The sequence below is a fragment of the Vicugna pacos genome, chromosome 7 (assembly GCF_048564905.1).
Source record: "Vicugna pacos chromosome 7, VicPac4, whole genome shotgun sequence".
NCBI lineage: Eukaryota > Metazoa > Chordata > Mammalia > Artiodactyla > Camelidae > Vicugna > Vicugna pacos.
In genome coordinates, this window is record NC_132993.1 from 38651611 (window position 1) to 38676536 (window position 24926).

A 24926-nucleotide genomic window follows, 5' to 3' on the forward strand; every position below is an offset into this window, starting at 1 on the left:
AATCAAGCCCTGAGAGAGCTCCAGAGTATGATTAAGAAGCTGCAGCAACCTAATGGAGTACAACTGAGGACTGTTACAGAGAAAATCATAGGAAGCATTTTACCTGCATCACCCCATTCCCTTGTGGGATCCCTTGGACCACAACTTCCCTTCATGTGAGAAAAAGAGAACAAGAGGGCCCCAGAAGATACTCATAGCCTTTGCCACCCAGGATCCCTGCAGTCTTTTCATGGCTTGATAGTTATTTCTCTTTAGCACTATTCCTTTATCTAGATCTATCACAGTATATTTATCCATTAACCTACTGAAGGACATACTGCTTCCATGTTTGGGCAATCATGAATAAAGCTGCTATAAACATTCATATGCAGATTTTTGTGTGGACATAGTTTTCAACTCATTTGGATAACAATTAAGGAGCATGATTGTTGAATTGTTTGGTAAGAATATGTTCAGTAAAAAACTTCCAGATGTCTTCCAAAGTGGTTGTATCATTCTGCATTCCATCAGCAATGAATGATTGTTCCTGATGCTCTGATATCCTCACCAGCATATGTGGTGTCAGTATTGTCGATTTTGGTCATTCTAAGAGGAGGGTTGCAGTATCTCATTGTTGTTTTAATTTTCAATTCACTAATGACATATGCTGTTGAGCATATTTTCACATGCTTATTTGCCATTTATGTATCTTTGGTCAAGTATCTGTTCAGGTCTTTTGCCTATTTTAAAAATCAGTCTTCTTATTTTAAATCAGAGTTTTAAGAGTTCTTTGCATATTTTGGGTAATAGTTCTTTACCTGTGAAGACAAGTCTGTGGCTTGTCTTATTCTCTTGACAGTGTCTTTCACAAAGCAGAAGCTTTTAATTTTAATGAAGTCCTACTTATTAATTATTTCTTTCATGGACCATATCTTTGGTTTTATATCTCAAAAGCCACTGTCATACCTAAGGCCACCTAGATTTCCTCCTATGTTATCTTACAGGAATTTTATAGCTTTGTGTTTTGTATTTAGATCTATGGTCCATTTTGAGTTAATTTTTGTGAGGTATAAGGTCAGATTCTTTTTTTTTTTTCGCATATGTTTGTCCAGTAGATTCAGCACCACAGATTGCATAATAAAGGATAAAGGAGAGACGACACAAGCCACTGGAGGAATCAATTATACACACACAAATGATGGGAGGGACTGTAATCAAGGACAAAGGCAATGAAATCAGGGGAGGTGATGAAATTTGGAGGCCAGCCTGAGGAAAAGTACGCCAGTGTTACTGGGGTGGAAAAGGAGGACTAGATCCAGATGGCACTGGCTTTAGAAGTAAAGAATGTGAAGTGTGTGCATATGTGTACGTGTTTTAGAAAAAGTTGTAAATAAACCCCAACTCTCATTCTCTATCCATCCTATGTGTGATTAAAGTTGGAGAATGTTTAATATTTTCTTTCAAAATTACATGTCCATTTTTTTCATTTTTGTGAGCTGCTAAGTGTGAAAGATGAGGATTACATATCATTATTTTCCCCAAGGAAATAAGCAACTACTTAATTTTATCCTCAAAGACTTAGTAGAATAAAAGCTTCAGTTTCCTTACTTATGGCTAGAGACCTAAAGAGATTTCGTAATTTTCATCCGCAGTTAAGTAAGACAACAGTTCACCTAAACATAGGAAGATAACATTAAAGGATTCAATGAATACTACAGACATCACTAAATGGCAAGTGATTGGAGTCTGGGCTTAATTAGTGTTTTGTCCTAAATGAGAAGATAAAGTTTCTAGATTTTTTTTGTTTACATAAAAGGAATTGGTACCAACTGTTCCTTGTATTCAGATAACCTCAATGTTCTTGGGATGCTTGGCACACAGAAATGAGACTTTATAGGTGACACTGTGAACCTCTCTCTCTGGAACTGGTACCAAACGGAACAAGCATTGATTCCTATGGCTAGTTAAACAGAATTTAGTTAAATTAATAGCACTTTAAACCTCTTCACTCTTACTAATCTGATGATCCTAGAGCCAGTGAAGGGGCTGTGGCCTTGAATTTGATAGCCTGTTCTGTGCTTTTTGTATCTAAAATAAACCCTTTAGCCAGTTGGGTTGAAGGGCCAAGTGGATCCCTTTGGGGACTACTCTTGGAGTGGTTCCTAAGAAGTCAAGGTCATTAGAATTGTTCTTGAATGTGTAAGGTGAAACATCTCTCCACAGAATCAAGGACAGGCACTAGAGAATTGCTGCTCTGCTAGTCCATAAAGGTTTCCCCTAAGGGAAAAATTAATTACCAAAAATGAAAAGTGAAAGTATAGTTAGAGCTGAGCCCAAAGCTAGGCCCAGGCTCACACTGGCATACTTGAAGAGATCTGGAATGTACTTAAAGAAATTTGTAATACTTCCTTACAAAATCTGCTCTTCCCCTCGCCCCCTACATACTCGTCTAATACATTTTTTGGAAGTTCTTTTGTGGAAAAAAAATAAAAAACAAATAGTTTCTATTCTTTTTCTCATGCTATAATGGTAGTGAACTTATTGTGACATTAAACTTAAACTTCAGGGCGCTTTCCTTACCCAGATACATGGCCATATGCTTTTGTAAACTTTGAAAAAGAGATTTTAATCATGATTGGTAAAGACTGCTGTCTCTTCCACTTGTCTCCTTGTATTAGGCATTGGCGCAGCTGTGGACTTGAGATCTAGCTCAGGGGAAGTTGAGTTTGGGAGACATTTCTTTTGGTTTAATGGGGTATATTTGAGTGGTTTGCAGTCAACTCTGAATATGGCTAAATTCTTTCTGTTCTGCTGGAGAAATGGATTCCAGGAAGTCCACTACTGTCCCTTTCTTCTCCTCACCCAGGGTCCTGAGAGGAAGGCACAGAGCAAAAGGCTGTAGCACTAGAGGAGCATGTTCTGTGGTGCCCATTACCAAAAGTCTAGGTGTGGTGGAGCTAAAACACAGTTTGATATGTATGAAATCTGATGTTCTGAATATCAGACAACACAAAGAGTAACAAGAGGATTCCAGTTCCACAGACACCAAGTCAAAGTGAAAGTTCTTGCCTGTCAGGAATACCTGATGATTCACAGTATACAATTATAAACCCATCATACAATAACATTGTCAGATAACTCCTATGTAAAATCAAAAAAATTATCCTGCTATCAACAAGAAAATCATAACAAAAACACTTTAAAGTCATACCAATAATGAGTTCATTAAGATGAGATAATAAATTTCAAATAAAAGTAATAAATAGGTTCTTAGAGGGCTTAATAATCTAGCTAATGAAGAAGAGTGAATCATATGAAGACATTGGAAAAATATTTAAATATCTTCCTGCTTTCATATAAAATCCTGGAGGTGATGAAGATAATTTCAGTGAAGACACTGGTGACAAACTGGCTAATGAGAGTTGTTGATTCAATGGCTATTTTAAATATATCACTGAACAATAAAACTTAAAAATGCTCTGAAATCATATACTGTAGGTATGAAAGAAAATTGATAAAGTTTTCTCTAAATATGATAACAATCTTAAAAACTTACACATTACTATTAATAAATTGTAAAGCATAAAGAAGCTTTTGCAAATGATCGATAATTTTTTTAAATGTTTGATCAATAATGCCAGAGGAAAACTGAACTATCTTTCAATTCATTCTACAGAAAATGAAATCATAAAATCATTGAAAATGGAAGAGGTAAATAAAGAATGGACAGCTAAAATTATGCAGAAGTATTAAAAATTATATCAAGCAGTTAATATAAATATGGTATTTTATGGATTTTGTGATATTTGTGGCAATTGTCAGCTTTTTACAAATGTATAATGTTGCTATTCTTTTTTGACTCAAATAAACATACACTTTTGTTCCTAATATTATACTAAAATTTTTATTCTTTTTCTTTAAAAGTGCTCCAAAATTGTATTAGCCTCAAATGCTCACAAAACCTGAACCCTGTATTCAAATCAATATCACCTAAGCACTCATGGAAAAAAATGTTATGAGCTATTAAATTTTTAAGAATCATACCTCTCTTTAAAGCCAAATTTAAGTAAATATTGTTGGAGAGTCAGATCGGCCTCTTCTTAGCACAATCTGCAAAAGTAAATTAGGAAGGTAAGACCGTAGCCAGTATTCTAAATCACTGATTTCTCCACTTCTCTATGGCTTGTTGACTTCTTTTAGGAAGTTAGTTGATTTAGTGATAACAGCAAATATTTACTAACCAGTAGAAAGAATCCAAGAACCTTGTTGTGTCTAAGGAGTTTGCAAATCTATCCTGGCAAGAAAGGAAAATCTGGCTTGTGAAATACAGTAAGAAAGAGAAGTCCTTAGAGAGGCATGGAATCCAGGACTTCTCATGACAGAAACATGACAACCAGCAATGGTGATTAGGAAAGTCTTGAGAGGTGCCAATACTGATTTATTCACCCCCTCATTCATGACAGAAATTATTTAAGGGGCTTACAAGGTCCTGTCAATACAAAAACAGAATACATTTAAAGGTGGAGAAAAGTGAAAAGACAAAAAGGAGAATGTAATAAGGAGCCAGAAAATGGGACTAAAAGGTGAGATCCACAGTGCCCTCCCACTTGTCCCAACTACCTCAGATGTGGCTCTTGCTGTCCAAGTAAGGAGATAATTTATTCAGACCAAGCCTTGAAGGAAGGATTGGGGTCTAGGTTGGATATAATTAAAATGAAATGATGGAAAACCTGAGAATTAGGGGGTTTGCTACTTCTTTTCCCACGTCAGCAAGAACAGAGACCCTCTCTCTGGCCCAGAAATTAAGCACTGGGGGATGTGATCACTCTAACAGGCATCTCACTTCTAATTAGGCCTTGGAGTTGTGCTGTACTTTAAGTTACACCTTTTAAAGCCCAAATCAACACACATGATATCCACATAGCTTCCATAACTTAGCTACAAAATAGAACAATAATACCAGCTAATTCAATGCTGCATACACAGAAAGGCTTTGAAAAGGACAGCATCTAATACAATCCATACAGTCTTGTGTTGCTCTTTCAGAACCCTCTTAATACTGTTTTCATATTTAATTGACACATTTACTTCTTGCCATCAGAAGGTGTTGAGGATACAAAAGAAACCGTAATTTTCAATACAATTTTATGTTCCTATTACTGCTATAAATTACGTTACTTTGATGAAAATATGTTATACACTGGACCTTTCAGAACTATTAGTACTCACTGCCCAAAGAGATTATTCTCTAAAACTCATGTTGTTAATATGCCAAGTGCTAAGCAGCAAGAGTATATTACTAATTATTATTTATATCACTAAAAGTGATACATTCTAAGGTGAAATCTGTTCTCTTATTATAAGAGCAGTACAAATTCATTAAAAAACACTCTAAAATTGCAGATCAGCAAAAGGAAGAAAACGAAAGATCTTAATGTGCAACCAAGGTTGAAAACCACCAGTTCAGATCTCTCTCCCATCAGCCCTCCCCTCGTGGGCTCCCTGACAATTGTGGAAACACCCTAAATCTCTAAACAGAAGGCCAGGGATGATACCTGTTGGCACACAAAGAGGACCCTGGTGCTGTGCCAGATGACCACTGACAATCCTGTGTTTATATAATGCTGTTTAGGGGGTTAAACATTCCTCACATGTATTTTATCATTATTCTTTCATGCATCTTTACCTGTATTTTTATGTGATAGGGAATTGTGTACATTGTGACTCAGACTAGCAACTAGTCAGAGGTAGATATTTTTTGTAAAGCACAGAGGTCTTTTGGCTTAGCCACTTTTAGTCCAGAAAAAATTTTTTTAATTAATGGAATCATAGCAAAGCCATTCAAATACAATCTGATGTTCCTCAATTTGAGGGAACCCCTGTGGCTCCCAGTATGCTTCACCTGTGGAAATACCAAGACATTCCCTTGAGAGGCTGGGGAACCAAAAAGCTTAGAGAACTGGGGGACTGAAGTACAAACTTCACTGCCTCACCCCTCTTGCCTCTGTATGTATATATGTAAGTGGGTCCCGCGTGTCCAACCTGAGCCCAACCTGTGTTCACGTGGGATGGAGACATGTCTGGCCATGTCTGTTGTGGGAGTGGGCAAGCCTATTTACAGAGTACTAGGGAACCTTTCGGAATACCAATCATCCTAAAGGAGAGCTCATGGTGAAGAGGGGCAAGGATCAGAGGGCAGTGGGATTTTGAAAGCTATAGGGTGTCTATCACTTAGGTCATTCTCCACAGGGTGAAGGAAGAACCTAGGAGGCATGTCATCTGAAGTTCAGTGAAACATGAAAGCAGAAGAGAACACAGCTCTGTGGCTCACATCACTCAGTGCACCAGCGAGGAGGGTATGATGAAAGCTTACCATAGCACAGAATACAACAGCCTGAGCACAACCTCAGACTGAGAAGAGGCACAGAGAAGAGGCAAGAGAGGGCATCAGACAGATCACCCAGGCTGGACACCAATGACAGAAACTACAAAGAAATGGGTTAATAGGTTTGGCTTCTTACAACTTAGAAAATTTCTATTTAAAAAACCCCAGAAACAAAATTAAAAGAAAGTGAAAAATTGAGAACAATGTTTACATCATACTCAATCAACCAAAGATTAACATCATTTCAATAGAAAAGGCTATTATAAATCAATAAAGAAATAATTATCACCACCACCAATAAAGGAAAACAAGAACAGGAACAGAGATTTCACCAAGGGAGAAATATAAATGGCAAATAAGTATATTTTTGAATTGTGCTACCATACTAGAAATCAAAGAAATGTAGCTGTCTTGGACTAAAAGCCTTCAGTTGTAGAATGCATGTCTCACCAATAATCTATACATTTGGGTGTGCCTTTTGCTGTTTGGAATCAGCCTGGATTAAAGTACCAGTTTTGCTACACACTAACTGTGGGACACTGGATAAATTATTTAGCTTCTATAAACCTCAGTATTCTTATTTGTAAAATCAGTAATATTGTGAGGAGTGAATGAAATCATACATATAAAGAATCTAGCACATGGTATGTACTTAATAAATGTTTGCTATTTTTTTAGTACCTATCCTGATATATTGGGTAATAATGAAATTATCAGGCTAATCAGAAACCTGGATCATCTTTCTCCTTCCAACTTTGTGAGTTACGCCAAGATTATGTACACACATACACACACATGCACACATACACATCATACATAAGTAAGAGATAATGGACAATTGTTATTAAAGACTGAAATACTGGCATCAAAATAACGGGAACAGTTCAGAATTAGTTGGGTCTTGATTTCTAAAAAGCCACTCTAAAAGATAACATAATATCTTGGCTCCATTATTTTTCTGCTAGTAGAAACACTTTATGTGTGTTTTTAAATCATAAGGCTAAAATCAGGGGTAAACAATATTATATAACTTAAATTCAGGAAATCCTTAAATGAAAGGTAGTTTTAAGTCATTAATCAAATTATTTTATCATTTTGAAATTTGTATTTTAAATTTGATAATGTTTAAAAGGTCAATTAGGGATGGACCTAAAGAATAAAACACTTAGTGAAATAAGTCAGACAGAGAAAGACAAATACCATATGATACCATTTATATGTGGAATCTAAAAAATAATACAAATGAATCTATACACAAAACAGAAACAGATTCACAGACATAGAAACCAAACTTATGGTTACCGAAGGGGACAGGAGCAGACAGCAATATGGGATTATCAGACACAAACCACTACACATGAAGTAGATAAGCAATGAGGATTTACTGTATAGCACAGGGAATTATTACCCAATATCTTGTAACAACCTATAATGGAATTAATCTGCAAAAAACCTGAATCACTACACTATACACCTGAAACTAACACAATATTGTAAATTAACTATACTTCAATTTTTTAAAGTTTAATTGGTAACTTTTTCCTTTTGGCAGCCAGTAAAATGCAAATGGTAATAAATTAGATATATTTTAAAATATTTATGTCTATAATGTATATATATAGAATTCTGTATTAAAGTGATTTAAATAAAAAAAATTATTTGGTCAAGTAATTTTGCTAATAGGCTTAAGATACTGATAATGATTTCCAGGAAAATATCTTAAAAATATACTTCTTAATATAGAAACTCTCAGTATAACATGTAATTGTAGCAACAAAAGTCACCTTACACTATCAAATCAGAGATAGGAAGTCCTTTGAGTTTATGTTGGTAGTCATTCCCTTATAGAACAGAGCAACCTTGGAGGACAAAAATAAAAGGAAAACAATGGAGGAGAGATCCGAAAAAGATAGAAATGACTGTACTTATGCACATTTAAAGTAACTTTTACAAGAAAATACCATATGATATTACTTATATGTGGAATTTTTAAAAAAGGACACAAATTAACTATTTATTTATAACTTAGATGGTTGATTTCTTGAATATGTATAAGCACATTTGACTGTCTTTAATGATTGGATTACTGCATTCTATTGATTCTTATTTTGTTATTGGCTTTATTCCTTTGACAACTATGTAAGTTTTAGAAACTAAACCTCTAATCTGTTCTTAGAAACAATGAACAGTACATATACGTAAATTTTAAAACGGTTTTATCTCTCAGTGAGTTGCTCTTCCTAGAATAAACTTTGTTAACCCAAAAATAAAAATAAAAAATAAAGTAACCTTTACAAATCAAACAATATGCTTCAGTTTTATATCATGGGCAATAAAGAGAACCAAAAAGAGAAGGGAAAGAATTGGGGGAAATAGAGGAAGGGAGAGAAAGACTGATCAAGGCTGATAAACATGGAAATAACAAGTGAGAAAAAGAAACTGAGTTAAAGAAAGGCAGTTAGGATGCTACAAACAGGACATGACTCAAAAAAGACAGAAAGAAAGAACAGAGATGAGCACTTGGACATATGCACAGTAGGAAAAACATCCATGGGAATCAAATAACAACAAAAAAAAGACACAACTCAGAAACACTTTTTAAAGAAGTAATACACTTCTCTTCTAACCTTTCTTCAATGAAGCTGTTAAAGATGATCAGAAGTGTTGTAGTTTTGCATCTTTAGGCACACACAGAGCCATGACATCTTTTACTGGTCCCCACAGGCTGGGTGACATTAACCTAATGGTTGATTCTGGCCCAAAGGCTAGAAGCTGTCCACTTCCACACTTGACAATGAAAACTATTACATCTTCTGCTGCATCTCCTAAAAAAGAATGCTACAAATAATAAATAATACATCCTCTATAGCCTTTTTGACATTTCACATATAGAAAAACCACAAGCCATTTTCTCCTTGTACTGACTGAGGCATATTTTTGTTTAAATAAATCAGTTTTGAAACTGGCAAAATCTCTTTTATTTCTTGCATATAAAAATCTTACATTTTAATTATAATATAGTGTGAATCCTTTTATAATCTGGATTTTTAAAAGGCATCACCCATTGGGGTAATGAAAAGAGAATGTTAAAATCCTAGCTTCCTTGAAAATATTTTTACATTTTCATACAATACTAGAAAACTCACCTTTTTCCACTCTAATAGTAGTTTCTTTAATTTATAAAACAATCACATTTGAATCTTACCATGGAGTAGCAAATTTTTAATTCCGTTCAATTCCTTCCCTTTGAATAAACAGAGAAATCAACTATATAACCCTCTGATTATAAATCAAATCCAAGATATTGTTTGACAATGAGATGCTTTATTAAACTTGATACATTTACTATATAAGAATTCTGTGAAAAAATGGGGTATCAAATAGGATCTAGGTCTTCATATTATAAAGTCTGTCCCCAGAAGATGTCATATCACTATATCCTGTGGCTGAAGGCATACAGATGACCAACTTGCAAATGGTATTACAGGTCCTCCTAGCAAACAAAGAGTCCCGACCCCCATCTCTACCTAGTGTCAGCTCCTGGCAGGTAAGCTGGATGAAGCACCTGGGCCAGCCCTTCATCTGTGCTTGGCATGAGGTCCACACAGGATCAGGCTTGGGAAGGCCATCTTCCCCTCCACCAGACAACTCTACTTGAACTATTCTGAGACGCCTTGGAGGGGTGAAACTTCTGGAAAATGAAAGAAAGCAAGAGAGAGAAAAGGTCTGAATATTGGAAGGAATACACAAATGATCACATCAGCTGTATCAATGCAGAGGGGAAGGAAGAAGTTGGAAAACAAGCGGTTTTGCAAAATGCTTTCTGGTATGACAAAAACTGACCTGTGTCACTGTCCTTGACATATCCTGTGTGAAGGCCACCCATTCACTTACCAGCCCTGGGTGTCTCCACAATGAGGTGTTTGTGGTTGGTAAACAGTTCAGTGGAGTCTTGTTCTATTGATCTTTCTTCCAGGTCCGATTCTGGGATTGTAGCACAGCCACCTAGTTGAAAAATATGAACAATATTTTAAGCATTGTGTAGAAAAGTCTGCCTCTCCGTACAGCAACCACAGCTTAAGAACGTACCAATCATAAAGATTATAAATGATGTGACAACAATCTTCAGGAGTAGATCAAAAAAGAATAACCGTAAATGTATCTCTTTTGGTGAAAATGCTGAGAATGAGTTATTGCCCTCAAAGACATACCAATGATCACTTAGTGACAGCAGCAATGGTGTTGTCTTTAAATTCATCTTTTTTAAAGTCAAAAAGGACAAAATCTCTAGCATATGTGATATCAATACTATAATGGTACTTCAGTAGGAATTCCGTTTAATACCAGAGCACCAGAAACTATAAAAGAAGCAAAGTATGTCTACCGGGAGGGAAAGAAACTTTCACTGAACAAAGAGGAAGGCCGCTGGTGTTCTGAGATGGTGACTATGGTGGTATTTCTATGGAACTATGGTGGTACTTCCCTGGAATTTGATTCTATACCTGAATCCCAACACCTTACAGCACAGATACAAGCACTTCATAATTCAACAGCAAAGCCATGAACTGCATTGTGGAAGCTTTCAATTTCAAGTGAGTTCCAAGGTGACTTGAGGATGAGCTGGCATCACTGCACTTTTGAAACATTGGGTATAAGTCATTTGATTTTATCCACCAAAATCTTGTATGGAAAACTCATGTGAGAATTTCCTGACTACATCTGCAGCTTGATTTGACTAATTTGCCATCATTTTCTGGAAATGTACTAACATGCTGTATACTGTACATATTTTTTTCCAGAGCCATTCTTCTTGTAAATGAAGTGCGATTTTTATTTCTTTTTCTGAGGCTTCACATATACTCTGTCCAAAGCCTCCATATTCAAGTTTGGCTTTATGCATGACGGGGTTTATGAATAGAGGGCATCCGCAGCACTGATGTGTAAACCACATCATTCAAATGAGAGGGAAGTGGCAAGATTCTAGGTTTGAAGGAAAACACACCTTACCATCCACTCCTCTGCATCAACTCTGAAAAAGAAATCGATGTTGAGGGAAACTTGAGAGACAAGCATTTCCACACTCATAAAGTAAGAATTAGAGGTAGCCTCAGAGGTTCCTTAAACAGGAAATGTTAGAATTATCCATCAGTGCAATGAAATTATATCTGAAAATGGCTAGGGCCCCCTCCAGAAGAACCAGGCTTATTATTAATCTCCTTCCAAAGCCTATAGATCATGGTAAAAGTAACTATCATTATTATGTACTTTCTTTCTTTTTTTTTTCATTATTAGAGCATATTTTAATATTCCAGATTTAAAGATACAACTCCATGATTTGTATTTCTAAAACACAATTTTTTTTCCTCTGTCATTATTATGTACTTTCTAAGTGCTGAAAACTCTGCCCATATTATCTCATTTAGTACCTACAAACCACATCATGAAATAGATATTATTATTCTCATTTTACAAATAGGAAAACTGAGGTCTCACAAGATAGGTACATCATTTTCTGGAACTAACATGCTGTACACTGTATTTAATTTTTTTCCAAAGCCATTCTTCTTGTTAATTCTTTGCCAAGGTCACACATCTCCTAAGGAGTAAGGGAGAACTCACACCCAAGCCTGACAACTCCCAAAGCCCATGTTCTCTAACCACTTACTACATAGCTCCCAGTTGCAGCATCAGCCAAAGAGACATCGTGGCTGCAGGTGTCAGATGTCAGCAGGTTTTATCTCACCTGATGATCTACCAGGTATAGCCTTCAGGAGTACTGCTTTGAGTATTGTGTAGCGAGGGGCAGGCTCAGAGGTGCTAGGACTTTGAAGAAGCCCAAGAAATAGCACCCTTTTTCTCCTCCTGGATCCTCATCCAATTGAGAAATAAGGAATTGGGTGAGGTAGGGAAGGGGTATCTCTGTAAGACTAATGACAGGGAAGAACAAAGAAGGGAGTGCTCCCTTGCAGAACAGAATCCTGACGCCAAGGAAAAAGGCCAAAGAATGGCTTGGTTTCTCATTCTAGACTCATAAATCAGATTAAGCCATTTCTCCATCCCCAGGGCAGCGGGAGGAAGGAAGCAGGGTGAGGGCAGGAATGTTGTACTCATGCAGCTACCTTTGCACACAAGGAAACTTCAGGAGTGGGGAAGAAGTGTCCACAGCCAACAGATGTGTAGGGATCAGTTAGCAGTGCTGCCATGCATAGAGAGAGACAGGTCTCCACTGATTAATGAGTATCTTTTATTCCAGATGACTCAATATTGGGGCAAATCAGAAGGATGAAGACTTAAAAGCATTATTCTTTAATCATGTGGGCACAAAAGGAAAAGTCAGTTGCTGTAGGCTATCCTGTAGACGATACGCTACATAAGTTACAACATATGTAATTTCCTCTCTTGTCCTTGGTATAAAAATGTTGCCTTGTCCAAAGTACAGAGAGATGACAAATCTGCAGGGCTGACCAGTCACTTGCCCTAGGAATCCCAACCCCTTTTTTCTGGATGCCTCCATATAGCCAGACTGACCAACCATAAGCCCATAGTTTCTGCCACTTGGAGCTTGGAAGGAACAATAGGATATGAGATCTGGCATCCTGACCAATGGGAAATGGGGGAAGGGAAGAAGCTGGGCAGAGAATTTCACTCCTGCCTCTCTCCCTAGGTCAACTCTGAATTTCTTTTTTGCCAACCTCCAGAAAAGTGCTGTGTGCTGACTGGATGCACCAGTACAGGATGCACCACTTTGTATTCACGTATTTCCTTGACTCAATTCCCTTTTTCCTCATCCTTCCTTCCCTAAGTTGGCCAAATCAATCACTATCACTTTAATTCTTGCCTCTATTTTCTTGCAAAATTAATTGGTACTGGAAGTAGTACTAAAAAGCAGAACTGCAAGATGGAATTTTGAAATTAGATTGCCCACCTCTCTGTAAGAAATAGGGACTCCATGGCTGGGTATAAACAGCTGGGATTAACCACTATTATGCAATTATTTACGCTTTCAAATCCATCGTTAACCAGGATGATGTGCGTAGAGAAGTCAAGACTGAGAGATCAAATAGCTGTGGCATGGCAACATTTATAATTATAAGGATTCCAGAGTAGGGTGGCTGCTTCTGATAACTAGATTCCTTGCAAAAAGAAAAAGCAAGTTCAGTGTAGTTAGCAGGTAATGGAAGGCAAATCCAGAAAGTCAGAAGGCCTCCTTAGCCTTGCTGGTTTAAGCCAGATTATCCAGCCAGCAGCACCAGATATGCCGGGGAGCTTGTTAGAAATGCGGTCTCAAGCCCCACCCACATCTACTGAATTAGACTCTGCTAAGAAGGGCAGATGGGTGTATCTGATGAGATTTTTGCTAGAAAAAAAAAATTGTTTGCTAAAAAATTCAGAGTAAGCAGCAAAAGAAGAGAAATAAAATATAAAATTTCCAAACTAACAGAGACCCTCTGAAGCCCATTCTGGAAGCGGAGCCTGGGTTCCACGGACACTAGACGAAGGACTCTTGGCTTAGAACCATCCACATCAGAGGAGAAGAACAACCACAGCTGGATGAAATTATCCAAACACATATTGTGTATGCATCACATACGAGCCAACAGGCGAAAACAAGGGAGACCCAGGGACTTCCTGATCCAGAAATCATGGTGCTGTGGACCTACTGCGTGCTGGGCACTCAGCCATGAATTCTCAATGCATTAGCCCATTCAATCCTCAAACAACCTGTAAGGAAGGCTACATTGGCCCTATTTTACAGTTGTAAAGTCATTGATGCTAGTTTTTGTCTTTTTTCTTCTGCTGTCCCTCCCCCATACTCCCTTGCCCCAAAGTTTCCCTGGGTCGTTTTGTGCGTCCTTGCCACAGAAATCTGTAATGGGGCTGAATCAAAAGTAGCCTGAAAATACTTTCCTTCCTAGCCTTGGTTTTTAATTGCCTGAGCTCCTGAAGACATGGAACTGTCTCTATGCTATCCTCTGACCATAACTCAGAGGGGTAAACCTCAGAGGGCGACAGATGTCTGAGACCCAGGCTGGACTGCTCAAGCTAACAAGGTAGCAAGGAATGGAGGTGTGGATCACAGGAGGGCTGGGCACCAGGAGCCCTGACCTCAGCAAGGACTCTCTCCCCCTACCAACCCTCCCCCGTGGGCTTAGGCAGTGCAGCTGTTGGCAGTACTGTGCCTTTTTTTTCCTGAGCCCCTATGAGGATAGGAGTGGGGGGAGGTGGAGTGGGCAATAATAACTGAAACTGAGATTGAATTTCCCACTTTCTTGCTATTAAAGAAAATAAAGATTTTGACATTTTTTGCATCCCTGACTTGGCCTTGCAAAACTAAGTGTCAGGCCTGCTAGTTTCAATTTATTAAATGTGAACCAAGTGATTATGTCATTTGCCAAAGGTCAAACAGCAAGTCTACATGAGCTGCAGCCCAGCTCTCCACACTATAGCTATGCTCCTCTGAAGGTAATTAGGTTTATTTATTTATTTTTAGAGCAGATACTAGGGACTGAACCCAGGACCTCATGCATGCTAACATGCCCTCTACCACTTGAGTTATACCCTACCCATCCTCCCTGTTTTTTAATTATTTTCTACTTTTTTAAAATTTTGGCGGGGAGGTTTATTGATTAATTTATTTTTTTAAGAGAGGTACTGAGGATTGAAGCTAGGATCTTATGCATGCTGGGCATGCACTCTACCACTGAGCTATACCCTCCCCACCATGTTCCTCTGAAGGACCAGCCTTTAGAATTTCCAATCCATCTAAACCAATACTTTCGTCAAATATAATAAAAATGAATAGAAGGAATTACTAGAAAAATGAAATGAAGAACACATGGACCCTCAACTTTTAGTGTTAGATTCAACCATTGTAAAAATGCTCTGTCAATTGCCACAAATTTCTGAACCCTTACAATTAATTTCAGGTAACACAAAGTTTGCAGACAGATGGCAGTCTTATAGCCACACTTTGAACAGCACTGACTTCAAAATACGGTCTACCTTAATTTATACGATATATAGAATTAGAGCTAAAAAACAAGAATTCAGCCAACTCCTAATTATCTAAAGATTGAATAGCCAGTAAATTCATTCTGGTAACAGCAGGGGCTTCTCACAACTTATGAATCCCCCTTCTACTCAAATATCTGGCTGGCAGCTCCCTCACTGCATAATGGCCAAAACAGACCCTCTCTCCCCACCAGTGTAGGATGTCCAGGCTCCCCCTTGCCTACTGTTGCTATAACCATGGAGATCCACTTCTATTCTTGTGTTCTCATATAAATAGGAGTTTCATTAAGGGAATCTGGAAACCTACAAAGGCTTGATCTCCAGAATATATAAGCAGCTCATATGACTCAATAAGAAAAACATAAACAACCCAATCCAAAAATGGGCAGAAGACCTAAACAAGCAATTCTCCAAGGAAGACATATAAATGATCAATAGGTACATGAAAAAATGCTCAATATCACTAATTATCAGAGAAATGCAAATCAAAACTACGAAGAGGTATCACCTCACATCAGTCAGAATGGCCACCATTTAAAAATCCACAAATGACAAATGCTGGAGAGGCTGTGGAGAAAAGGGGAACCCTCCTACACTGCTGGTGGGAATGCAGTTTGGTGCAGCCACTGTGGAAAACAGTATGGAGATTCCTCAAAAGACTAGGAATAGACTTACCATATGACCCAGGAATCCTGCTCCTGGGCCTATATCCAGAAGGAACCCTACTTCAGGATGACGCCTGCACCCCAATGTTCATAGCAGCATTATTTACAATAGCCAAAACATGGAAACAGCCTAAATGTCCATCAACAGATGACTGGATAAAGAAGATGTGGTATATTTATACAATGGAATACTATTCAGCCATAAAAACTGACAACATAATGCCATTTGCAGCAACATGGTTGCTCCTGGAGAATGTCATTCTAAGTGAAGTAAGCCAGAAAGAGAAAGAAAAATACCATACGAGATCGCTCATATATGGAATCTAAAAAACGAACAAACAAACAAAGCATAAATACAAAACAGAAATAGACTCACAGACATAGAATATAAACTTGTGGTTGTGAAGGGGGCAGAGGGTGGGAAGAAAGAGACTGGGATTTCAAAATTGTAGAATAGATAAGCAAGATTATACTGTATAGCACAGGGAAATATATACAAGATCTTATGGTAGCTCACAGAGAAAAAAATGTGACAATGAATATACACATGTTCATGTATAACTGAAAAACTGTGCTGTACACTGGAATTTGATACAACATTATAAAATGATTATAAATCAATAAAAAACGTTTAAAAAAGGGGGGGATCTGGGATCCCAAGTCAGAACTCTGGGTGCATTTTCATAAGGGAACAACGTTACAAGTGGTGGCTTTATTATAGCATCCTATTATAATTAAATAATTGCTTAAAATGCTTTTCTGGACTAATCTGGAAACCTAACTAACCCCTGTAGGTGAAATCTGAAAACATGAAGCATGTATCATGAATTGCAAACAATCAGTATAAATTGAAGACTACACAATGATTTAAGAGGATGTTTTTGAGACAATTCACTATGCTGCCTATTCCTCTAAATTGTTACCAATCATATTATGTTCATGACCATTTGTGTTAACTAAATCAGGCTGTAAAAATTTGGAGTTTTTGCAAATTAATAACATATATATACATATATCAATCCTCATGTAGCCGGAAAATTTAAATAGCAAATCTTACCTAAGATTCTAAACAAACAGAAGATTGTTCAATATATATTTGTAAAGCTAGTTCAACTCTAGGATTTTTTAAAAAACAAACTTCAAGCTATCTACAAACCTATCTCTGCATTCAAAAGCAAACTATAAAATAATTAAACTTCCTTCTCACCAGGTAGAACATATTTTATCCACAAGGGGATTACACTAAGGAATTTCCACCAGTGTCAGAAAAACAAACAAAAACATAAAAAAGAAGTCAGGCCCTCTCTGCAGGCTGCTATTGTAGCATGAACTATAAAAGTTCAGAGGTCAAGATAGAGGTCAAACAGAAACAAATATGACTGTTACATAGAATACTAGAGATCAAAATCAGAATGAGAGGTAAGCTAGCTTTCAAAGAAAAAAAAGCAAAACCTAATCTGTAGTCTTTTCTGACTGTACTTCAATTTAAAAAAATACATAAATATGAGAACATAAATTAAAACATGATAAAATAACTGAATAAAGTGTTTAAAATAGAATTTCTATTGTGTACAATTGATTATCACATTTTTAAAAATCTGTACTGTTTGCCCATTTCCTTGGTGTAAATACTCCGATCATATCCACTTTCAAGCAATCAACATGATGTCACCAATGGGGAGCTTGGCAGAGATGTGGAGGAGCACACCATTAGATAACACTTCCAGCATACAGATTCTGAAGACATAAATAATCTCAAAAGCATAGAGAATAATATGTAGTAAGATAATTAGTGAATTAGAGTTTTGAGGGATATTATCTTTGTTCTTAACATGATTTATTTGGTTATAGGTTTACATAATTTAACTTCTAATGATGGCTAAATTTATTAACTGGCTCACAGAATTCCTAAAAATTCAACAATTGGTTCTCAGGAGCCAGTGTGAGCCAGCTCCAGCACTGAATGTGGCCTTGTTTGTAGAGGGTTTAACACTATGTTTTGAAGTCTCTATTCAAACCATGGTTCAGCATTTATAAGCCAAGTGACCTTCTTGAGAAAACTGTTTCACTTATATGAAACAGTTTCCTTATCTATAAACAGAGATTATGGCAGCCCTGCTTCACAAGGGAGAAAATGATGTGTATTAGTGCTTGGCACATTGGAAAACACATTAAGTTCTGACTATTTATTTTCAGGTCAAAGTTAGATGAAAAGAATAAGCCAAGATAGAAGTCCCTAAAGGTGGGAGGCTGAAGGGGTAGTATTCACACAGCTGATACAGCCATGGGGCCAAAAGACTCTGCAGCAAAAAAGAAGGTGCTCAGAAAAACATGTGGTCACCGCTGAAGCCAACTACACTGTTTACTTATGCTACTTGATTTGCTGAGTTCTATTTGATAGACATTTGATTCTACCCTAGATGAATTCTGGTGGCCCAGCTTACCTGCCTCACTGTCCACCTTGTAACTCAAGTAGCCTAAACCAGGGCTTGACCAAATAGTACGTATTTTTTAAGCTCTCCAGGCCATTTGATCTCTGTGCAACTATTTGGTTTTGCCATTGCAGTGCAAAAGCAGCCAAAGACAAAATGTAAACATGAATGAACATTAATTGTGTTTCAATAAAACCTTATTTACTAAAACAGGCAGTGGACTAGACCTGGCCCATTGGCTGTAAGTAGTTTGCCAACCCCTGGCCTAATCCAAGGCTCACAAAAAGCTACTCTTCTTACAGCATCCTAATTCTAAAGGTTCCTGGGGGCATTTCACACTGCCAGATCATCTGATAGTATAATAATAATAATAATAATAAGGAGAAGGAGGAATAGAAGAAGTAGAAGTAGTAGTAGTTTAAAAGAATATTGTTTGCCCTACTGCTACCAATGCTTTTTTTTTTTTTTTTGGAAAATAAGCTTTTTTTAAAAATAGACTTTATTTTTTAGAACAGTTTTAGATGTACAGAAAAATTTAGCAGTAGTACAGAGAATTCCCATATATTCTCTACACAGTTTCCCTTACTGTTAACATCTTGCATTACTGTGGTGCATTTGTTATGACTGGTTCTAGTGAACCAATATTAACACATTATTATAAAGTCTATAGTCTATTCAAATTTCCTTAGTTTACCTAACATTCTTTTCTATCTCGAGATCCCATCAAAAATGCCCCCATGACATTACTGGCCATGTCTCCTTTGGCTCTTCTTGGCTGTGAAATTTTTCAGACTTTTCTTATTTTTGATGGCCTTGAAGTTTTGAGGAGTATTGATTAGGCATATTGCAGAATGCCCATCTACTGGAATTTGCCTAATATTTTTCTCTTGATTAGACTGGGGGGAAATTTTAAAGATAGTTTCCTTGAATAAATTCTTAGAGTCTCCCACTTTTGTCTCCAGGTGTTCATCTTTTCTTCTATAAAAAGGAAAAGCTAGCCGGGCAGTGAATGGGGAGGCTCGACTTAGACTGTGTAGTTTGCCAGAGTGGGTCAGGCTGGGTCTAGCTGTCGGATCCAGACAGGTTATCAGTTGCCTCATCTGTAAAAAGATGGTCTAAATGAGGCCTATTGGGAGTAAGTATTACACGAGACCATGTACACAGAGCACAGTGCTCAGCACAAAGTACATTTTATCATTTCTTTCTCCGATGAATTTTCTTGGCATAGATGCACTTTCCACATCATTTCTGTGGAATCAATTTTAGCTTTTCGTGCAACCACCTTCATTTAGTAGACACCAAAACAGAGGCTCAGAGAGGGTAGCAGATGTCCCTTATATCCCAGAGCTAGTTCCTGATTCTCCTGCTTCCTAAAACATTGGATCTTTCTCAAGAACATTTCTTTTTCCAGAAAGATCTCATGGATTTGCTTGTGAATTAGCTGTCCTGATTGGTACTTCCATTCAATGATACAGAAACTCTAGAAGGTTGGCAAGTTTTTTTGGGTATTTTAGGAATTTGCAGATTTATATCCTTGCATTAGAGACTTATGCAATCAACTGAGTGTATGGGTGTGAATACTCCATTCCTTTAGGGAGGAGAAAATCTTTTCTTTCTCATATATTTAAAAGTAATCAAATAAGGAGACACTGAGAATCACAAATGACCACAGACTCTGCTCTGACTTGCCAGCCAAAGAACCTTCTCTTCATGTGCCTGAATTGCCACTAAGAATTAAAAACAGCAGAAACCTCAAAAATATACACAGTGACATTTTTCTTCTAATCAAGATTTACTTGATGGATAAAGTGTTTTTTGAGGCTAACATTCAGATTTTATTTTAAAGGTTTATAATTCATGTGAAGTGTGGGGAACGGGTGCTTTGAAAAAAGTATTTTACTATCTTAATTATGAAGAGCTTCCCTAAGAGACTATGAGTAGTTATGAAATTCTCTGTAATATACTTTTGAAAAAGTTTTACTCTATTCTTTCTCAATCTCTCTCTTTATAAGTGTGCACACATATCCACACATAAGCATATACAAATATATAGTTTTCCTGGTAATTCTCCTCTACTCTGTCCATTTTCCTAGTTTTTTTAAATATTTTTTTCTAGCCCAAGGAAAATGTAAGCTATAGAAAGCCAAAAATTCTACTGTATGTTCATGTAGCAATTTTAACTGAGTATCTAGAAATATTTTGGCAAAAGTAAAGAATGGAAGGAAGGTGAGTGGGTAAAAGAGAGAGGTAGATAGAGGATGAAAAGGAAAAGTGGCAGAAGGGAGAATAAATCATCAACATATTTCACTTTTCTGTGTGTACTACATATTTGGGGTAACCTTACTAAAGGTATAAATGATAAAATATTAACATATAAAATGCAATGGAAGTTAGAAGAATTTAATGCTGAATAGGAGGTATAGCTAGGAAGGTTGTGGACAAAATACAGATAAGAACTTACACAAGGGCTGCCATGGAGATTAGAAGCAAAAATCCCTTGGAGAAAAGGGGGACTCTACTTCTCCTATTTAATCCTCCACTGACCTCTCTTCCACACTGGACTTCAGATCAAAGGGCCGAGTCCACCTCATACTTAGACTTAACGTTTCCTTGAGAGCACATATCATAATTGGTAAAGTTATGCTTCTTGAAAATGTTTTTGAATACTAGTGTGTGTGTGTACATGCGCACGCGCACGTGTGCATGTGTGTGTGTCTGTTCTTGTTTAAGAACATTTTAGAAAACCAAGATTTCTGTGAAACTAGGTTTACAAATATGCTTACTGAGCAGATGCTCCAGAAAAATACACATATAGGAGATTGTTAAAAAACATAACAGGCACAGACCTTGTCAAAGCACATTTTGGAAATAAAGCCATCAAGAATGCAATATATCACACAGCATGGTAAATGAAGTTGATATCATATGATGACACTGCTTCTCTGAAGGAGGAACTGGACAGCATATGTCCATATCTTTCTCATCTCCACTTCCATTCTACTCTTTACTTTGTCATAATGTAGAGGCATTATATCCTTAACCTGGTACACCCTTACAGTTTCAAAACTCAGGAAAACAGAAGAAAGAGTGTGCCATTCTATACAGTCTTAGATTTCTAATTCCAACATATGGTATTTGTTTCTCTATGTTCCTTTTAAATCCGTTCTACAACTTTTCTTTCTTCCCTGTATTTGCAGATTGCATGCCAACTGCATAGACAGTAGCTCATCTACTAGCCACACAGATAATAATGGTTAATCACAGAGAGGCAGATGAAGGTCACTGTAATGTGTGTCCAACACAATGCCCATGGAATGTTTAGGAGTTCAGTTCCACTCCCTAATAACAAGCTTTGATCCCCCGAAACCTGGTGAGAACTTAAAATGTATTCAGGACTATGCATGTACCTGTGTTTGAAAATATTTCCATCTCATGCCTCACAACAGAGACCACGTTTGTGAATAAAAGGGAGCCTAATATATTTTAAGAGGTCTAGCATGTGTCTGAACAAGTTTTAAAACTCCCATAAAGGCTGAATACTAAGTCCCTTGGGGTATAAGGACTCCAGTCAGAGTACTTAGATTTAAGAGAGCAGGGTCCTCCTGGCATTAAGATGTTGTCACAACTTGAATAATGGTAGGTGTCCCAGTATTCTTTGAGCTGGACCACCACTTAGAATTTAGGTCCACTTAGTACAAAGGATTAAGAAACACAGGAACATAGCTATTTTCATCCATTGACAATTATGTAAACAGAATGTACCAAGCAGAAAAAAGTCCTATTTACAAAAAAGCAAGCGCAGTCTATAAATCCTACAGGTTGGAATGGATCCAGGTTAAGAATTTCTCCAGATGTCAGTCTGTAAACAGGGTTTCATAAAGTGAATTCTCCAATTAATTGTTGGTAAGAGTGATCTCTACACTATGTTAGTGCATTATGACCCCCTACCATATGTAGGTTAACTGTCTGACCCTATAGATAATTAGTCACTTATTATACAACAGAACTCAGAGTAAAGAAGTGGGGTAAGAACAATTTCTTCTGATATAGAGAGAAGATGCCATAAAATTACTGCTCAGGAACTCGGAGCTTTGTTCACAGAAGGAAATGAGAACTCCCCTATTTATTTGCATTACTTCTGTTTTTCTAACACATTTAGTTCTTAACCTGGAGTACTTGGAAAGACACACACCCAGTAAGAACATAAACATAGAACTTAAAAAAAAAAAACTACTCACTATTTTGTTAAAGTCTCCAATCACAATGTTTTCCCACAGGTTAACAAGGCCATTAAATCCTCCAAATAGGAATACAAAAGTAATACCCAGACATTGTAAGAAGGTGGGGAAGAAGAGAAAGCTAATATTTGCTTTTCCTTGTCAGTTGATCAATGTCTAGAGCACTCTGCAAGGAAATGCAAGATCTATTATTATCTTTTAGCTAGATATGTTATACTGATAAGTACAGTACTTTCTTGTTCAAAAAGAAGGTGACTGTGGTTTTTAATTTCCATTTTGTTTCTAAATCCTAAGGCAATTCAATGTACAACTGGAAAGAGACATAATTTTAAGACGTTTCCATTTCAAATACTTTCCTCTCCTAACTCCCTCTTCAGAGACCAACTCTCTCAAAAGTACACATGCACAAATAAAACATTATAACTACAGTTGAGAAAGAAAGGAAGCCAATAGTTCTGCAATAATAATTTCTAAAAAAAAAATGAAATAGTAAGAGCATAACTCTACTTTGCCTGGACACCGCATAATAAGAGAGCCAGTGTTCTTCACAGACTCCCTCTTGCATCAAGTAGCTATTAATTCCCCAATGATCCTGGCAACATTTCTTCAACTTGAGTTTCTTTCCACAACCCAATAAAAAGCCATAATCTTGACCAAATTGTGTTGTTTTTAATAGACAGAGTCTAGGTGGTGATTATGAAATTGAGAGTTCATCTGGGTCACTCTAGTTATAAACAGGTTGAGGGAAAAGTGTAAAGAACACAATGGTTCTGGAGAGCGCCTGTTTCATCATATTCTTAAATGTTGAGGAACCTGAACAAGCACTCAGGACTCATTCCGAAACAACTCTGTTATCTAATGATATACTTCCATAATAGCCCATTAAACAATGTCATATTTTGCAGAAAAGGGACATGTACACAAGATGATAAGTCAGCCCACTGACCACAGAAAGGGACGCCTGAAATGGGGCATGGCAAGTATCATATCTTGAGCAAAGTCACATGCCTGGATCTTAGTTTCCTTTTTTCTAAAATGCAGAAAATACAGCATTTACTTTATGAGAGATTAACTTAGTTAATGCTTGTAATACAGTTACCCAGAGCCTGACAAAGAGTAAGCCCCCAATAAATGCTGGGCTATTATTTTCAATACTAACCTCCAACACACATTAGTCATTACATTACAGCCAATTTACACATGAAACTACAGGCCATGAGCACAGCATGAATTTACATTTGATGCTCTCAAAAAATGTTCAGGTAAAAGCTAAATAAAGATGGGGTAAGCAGACCAGTGGTGGAATGTTTCTAGCTGGACCCAGTGGCCAAAGCCAAACTGTTAGCAAGGAATTAAAATAATTCACTTGAAAAATAAAAACATTCTTTTTAAGATGAAATCACTGATAAGCTGCTACATAGATAACCACTCTTCTGAGATCTCAATAGGAATTTTAAAAGGGCTCAGATGATGATGATGATCATGATCATGATCATGAGGGAGGCATAATCACATTCATTGTTTTCTATTTACCAGCAGTGCCATCACTACTGAGAAATGCAAACCCACAAGATAATATGACATAAACGGATGAAACATTAAGATAAAAGGGTAAAACAGTGGTAGGTTTGCTTTCTCATGGGAAACTGAAATGGCCAGCAGATGAACCTTAAAAGAGGAAGTGTGCTGACCTAGTGTTACTAAACATAGGAGGCAGCCAAGGAGCGGAAGAATAAAGCAATGTATTTAAATGTATGCCTTGAAGGAAGCAAACACCAATTATTTTTATATGACTTTAATTCTCCCAGTGAATACTTTATGGTGTTGGCAAGTCCTTCTGGAAAAGGAAAGGATTATTAATGAAGAATTCAGCGGCAACTGCTCACCAGTGCTCTAAGAAATAATGCTTAACAAAGGGCCATTTAGCTCATACCTCATCTCTAAAGCTATAGAAATTTTAAGAATCCTTAAAAAAAAAGTAAAGTATTATGTTCACATACACAGTCTTTTCTGTTTTCATTTCCAGATGGTTCTATAGCCTGCATGATAAACAAATAAGCTTCCCACAGGAAAATAAACACATAAAGGAAAAGAGTTAATTTTTTTTCCTCTTATGTAGACTGAATGCTTAATACATACTTGTTAATTTGGAAAGGAATTCATGAAACTTGAGGAAATACATAGGACATACAGTCTTTAAAAAAGTTATCTTTGA

General features: G+C 37.0%; 1 protein-coding gene across 7 annotated transcripts in view; it reads right to left on the reverse strand.

The window, feature by feature from the left end:
• Positions 1–9666: 9666 nt before the first annotated feature.
• The window catches only part of BBS9 (Bardet-Biedl syndrome 9), a 380232-nt gene continuing 364972 nt past the window's right edge, over positions 9667–24926 (reverse strand). For all 7 annotated transcript variants that reach the window (XM_072964696.1, XM_072964692.1, XM_072964694.1 and 4 more), the window contains 2 exons: positions 10259–10369; positions 9667–10055 (listed from right to left, as the gene is read on the reverse strand). In XM_072964696.1, coding sequence (XP_072820797.1) covers positions 10024–10055; positions 10259–10369 — 143 coding nt within the window. In that variant the 3' untranslated portion in view covers positions 9667–10023. The remainder of the gene's footprint in view (positions 10056–10258; positions 10370–24926) is intronic.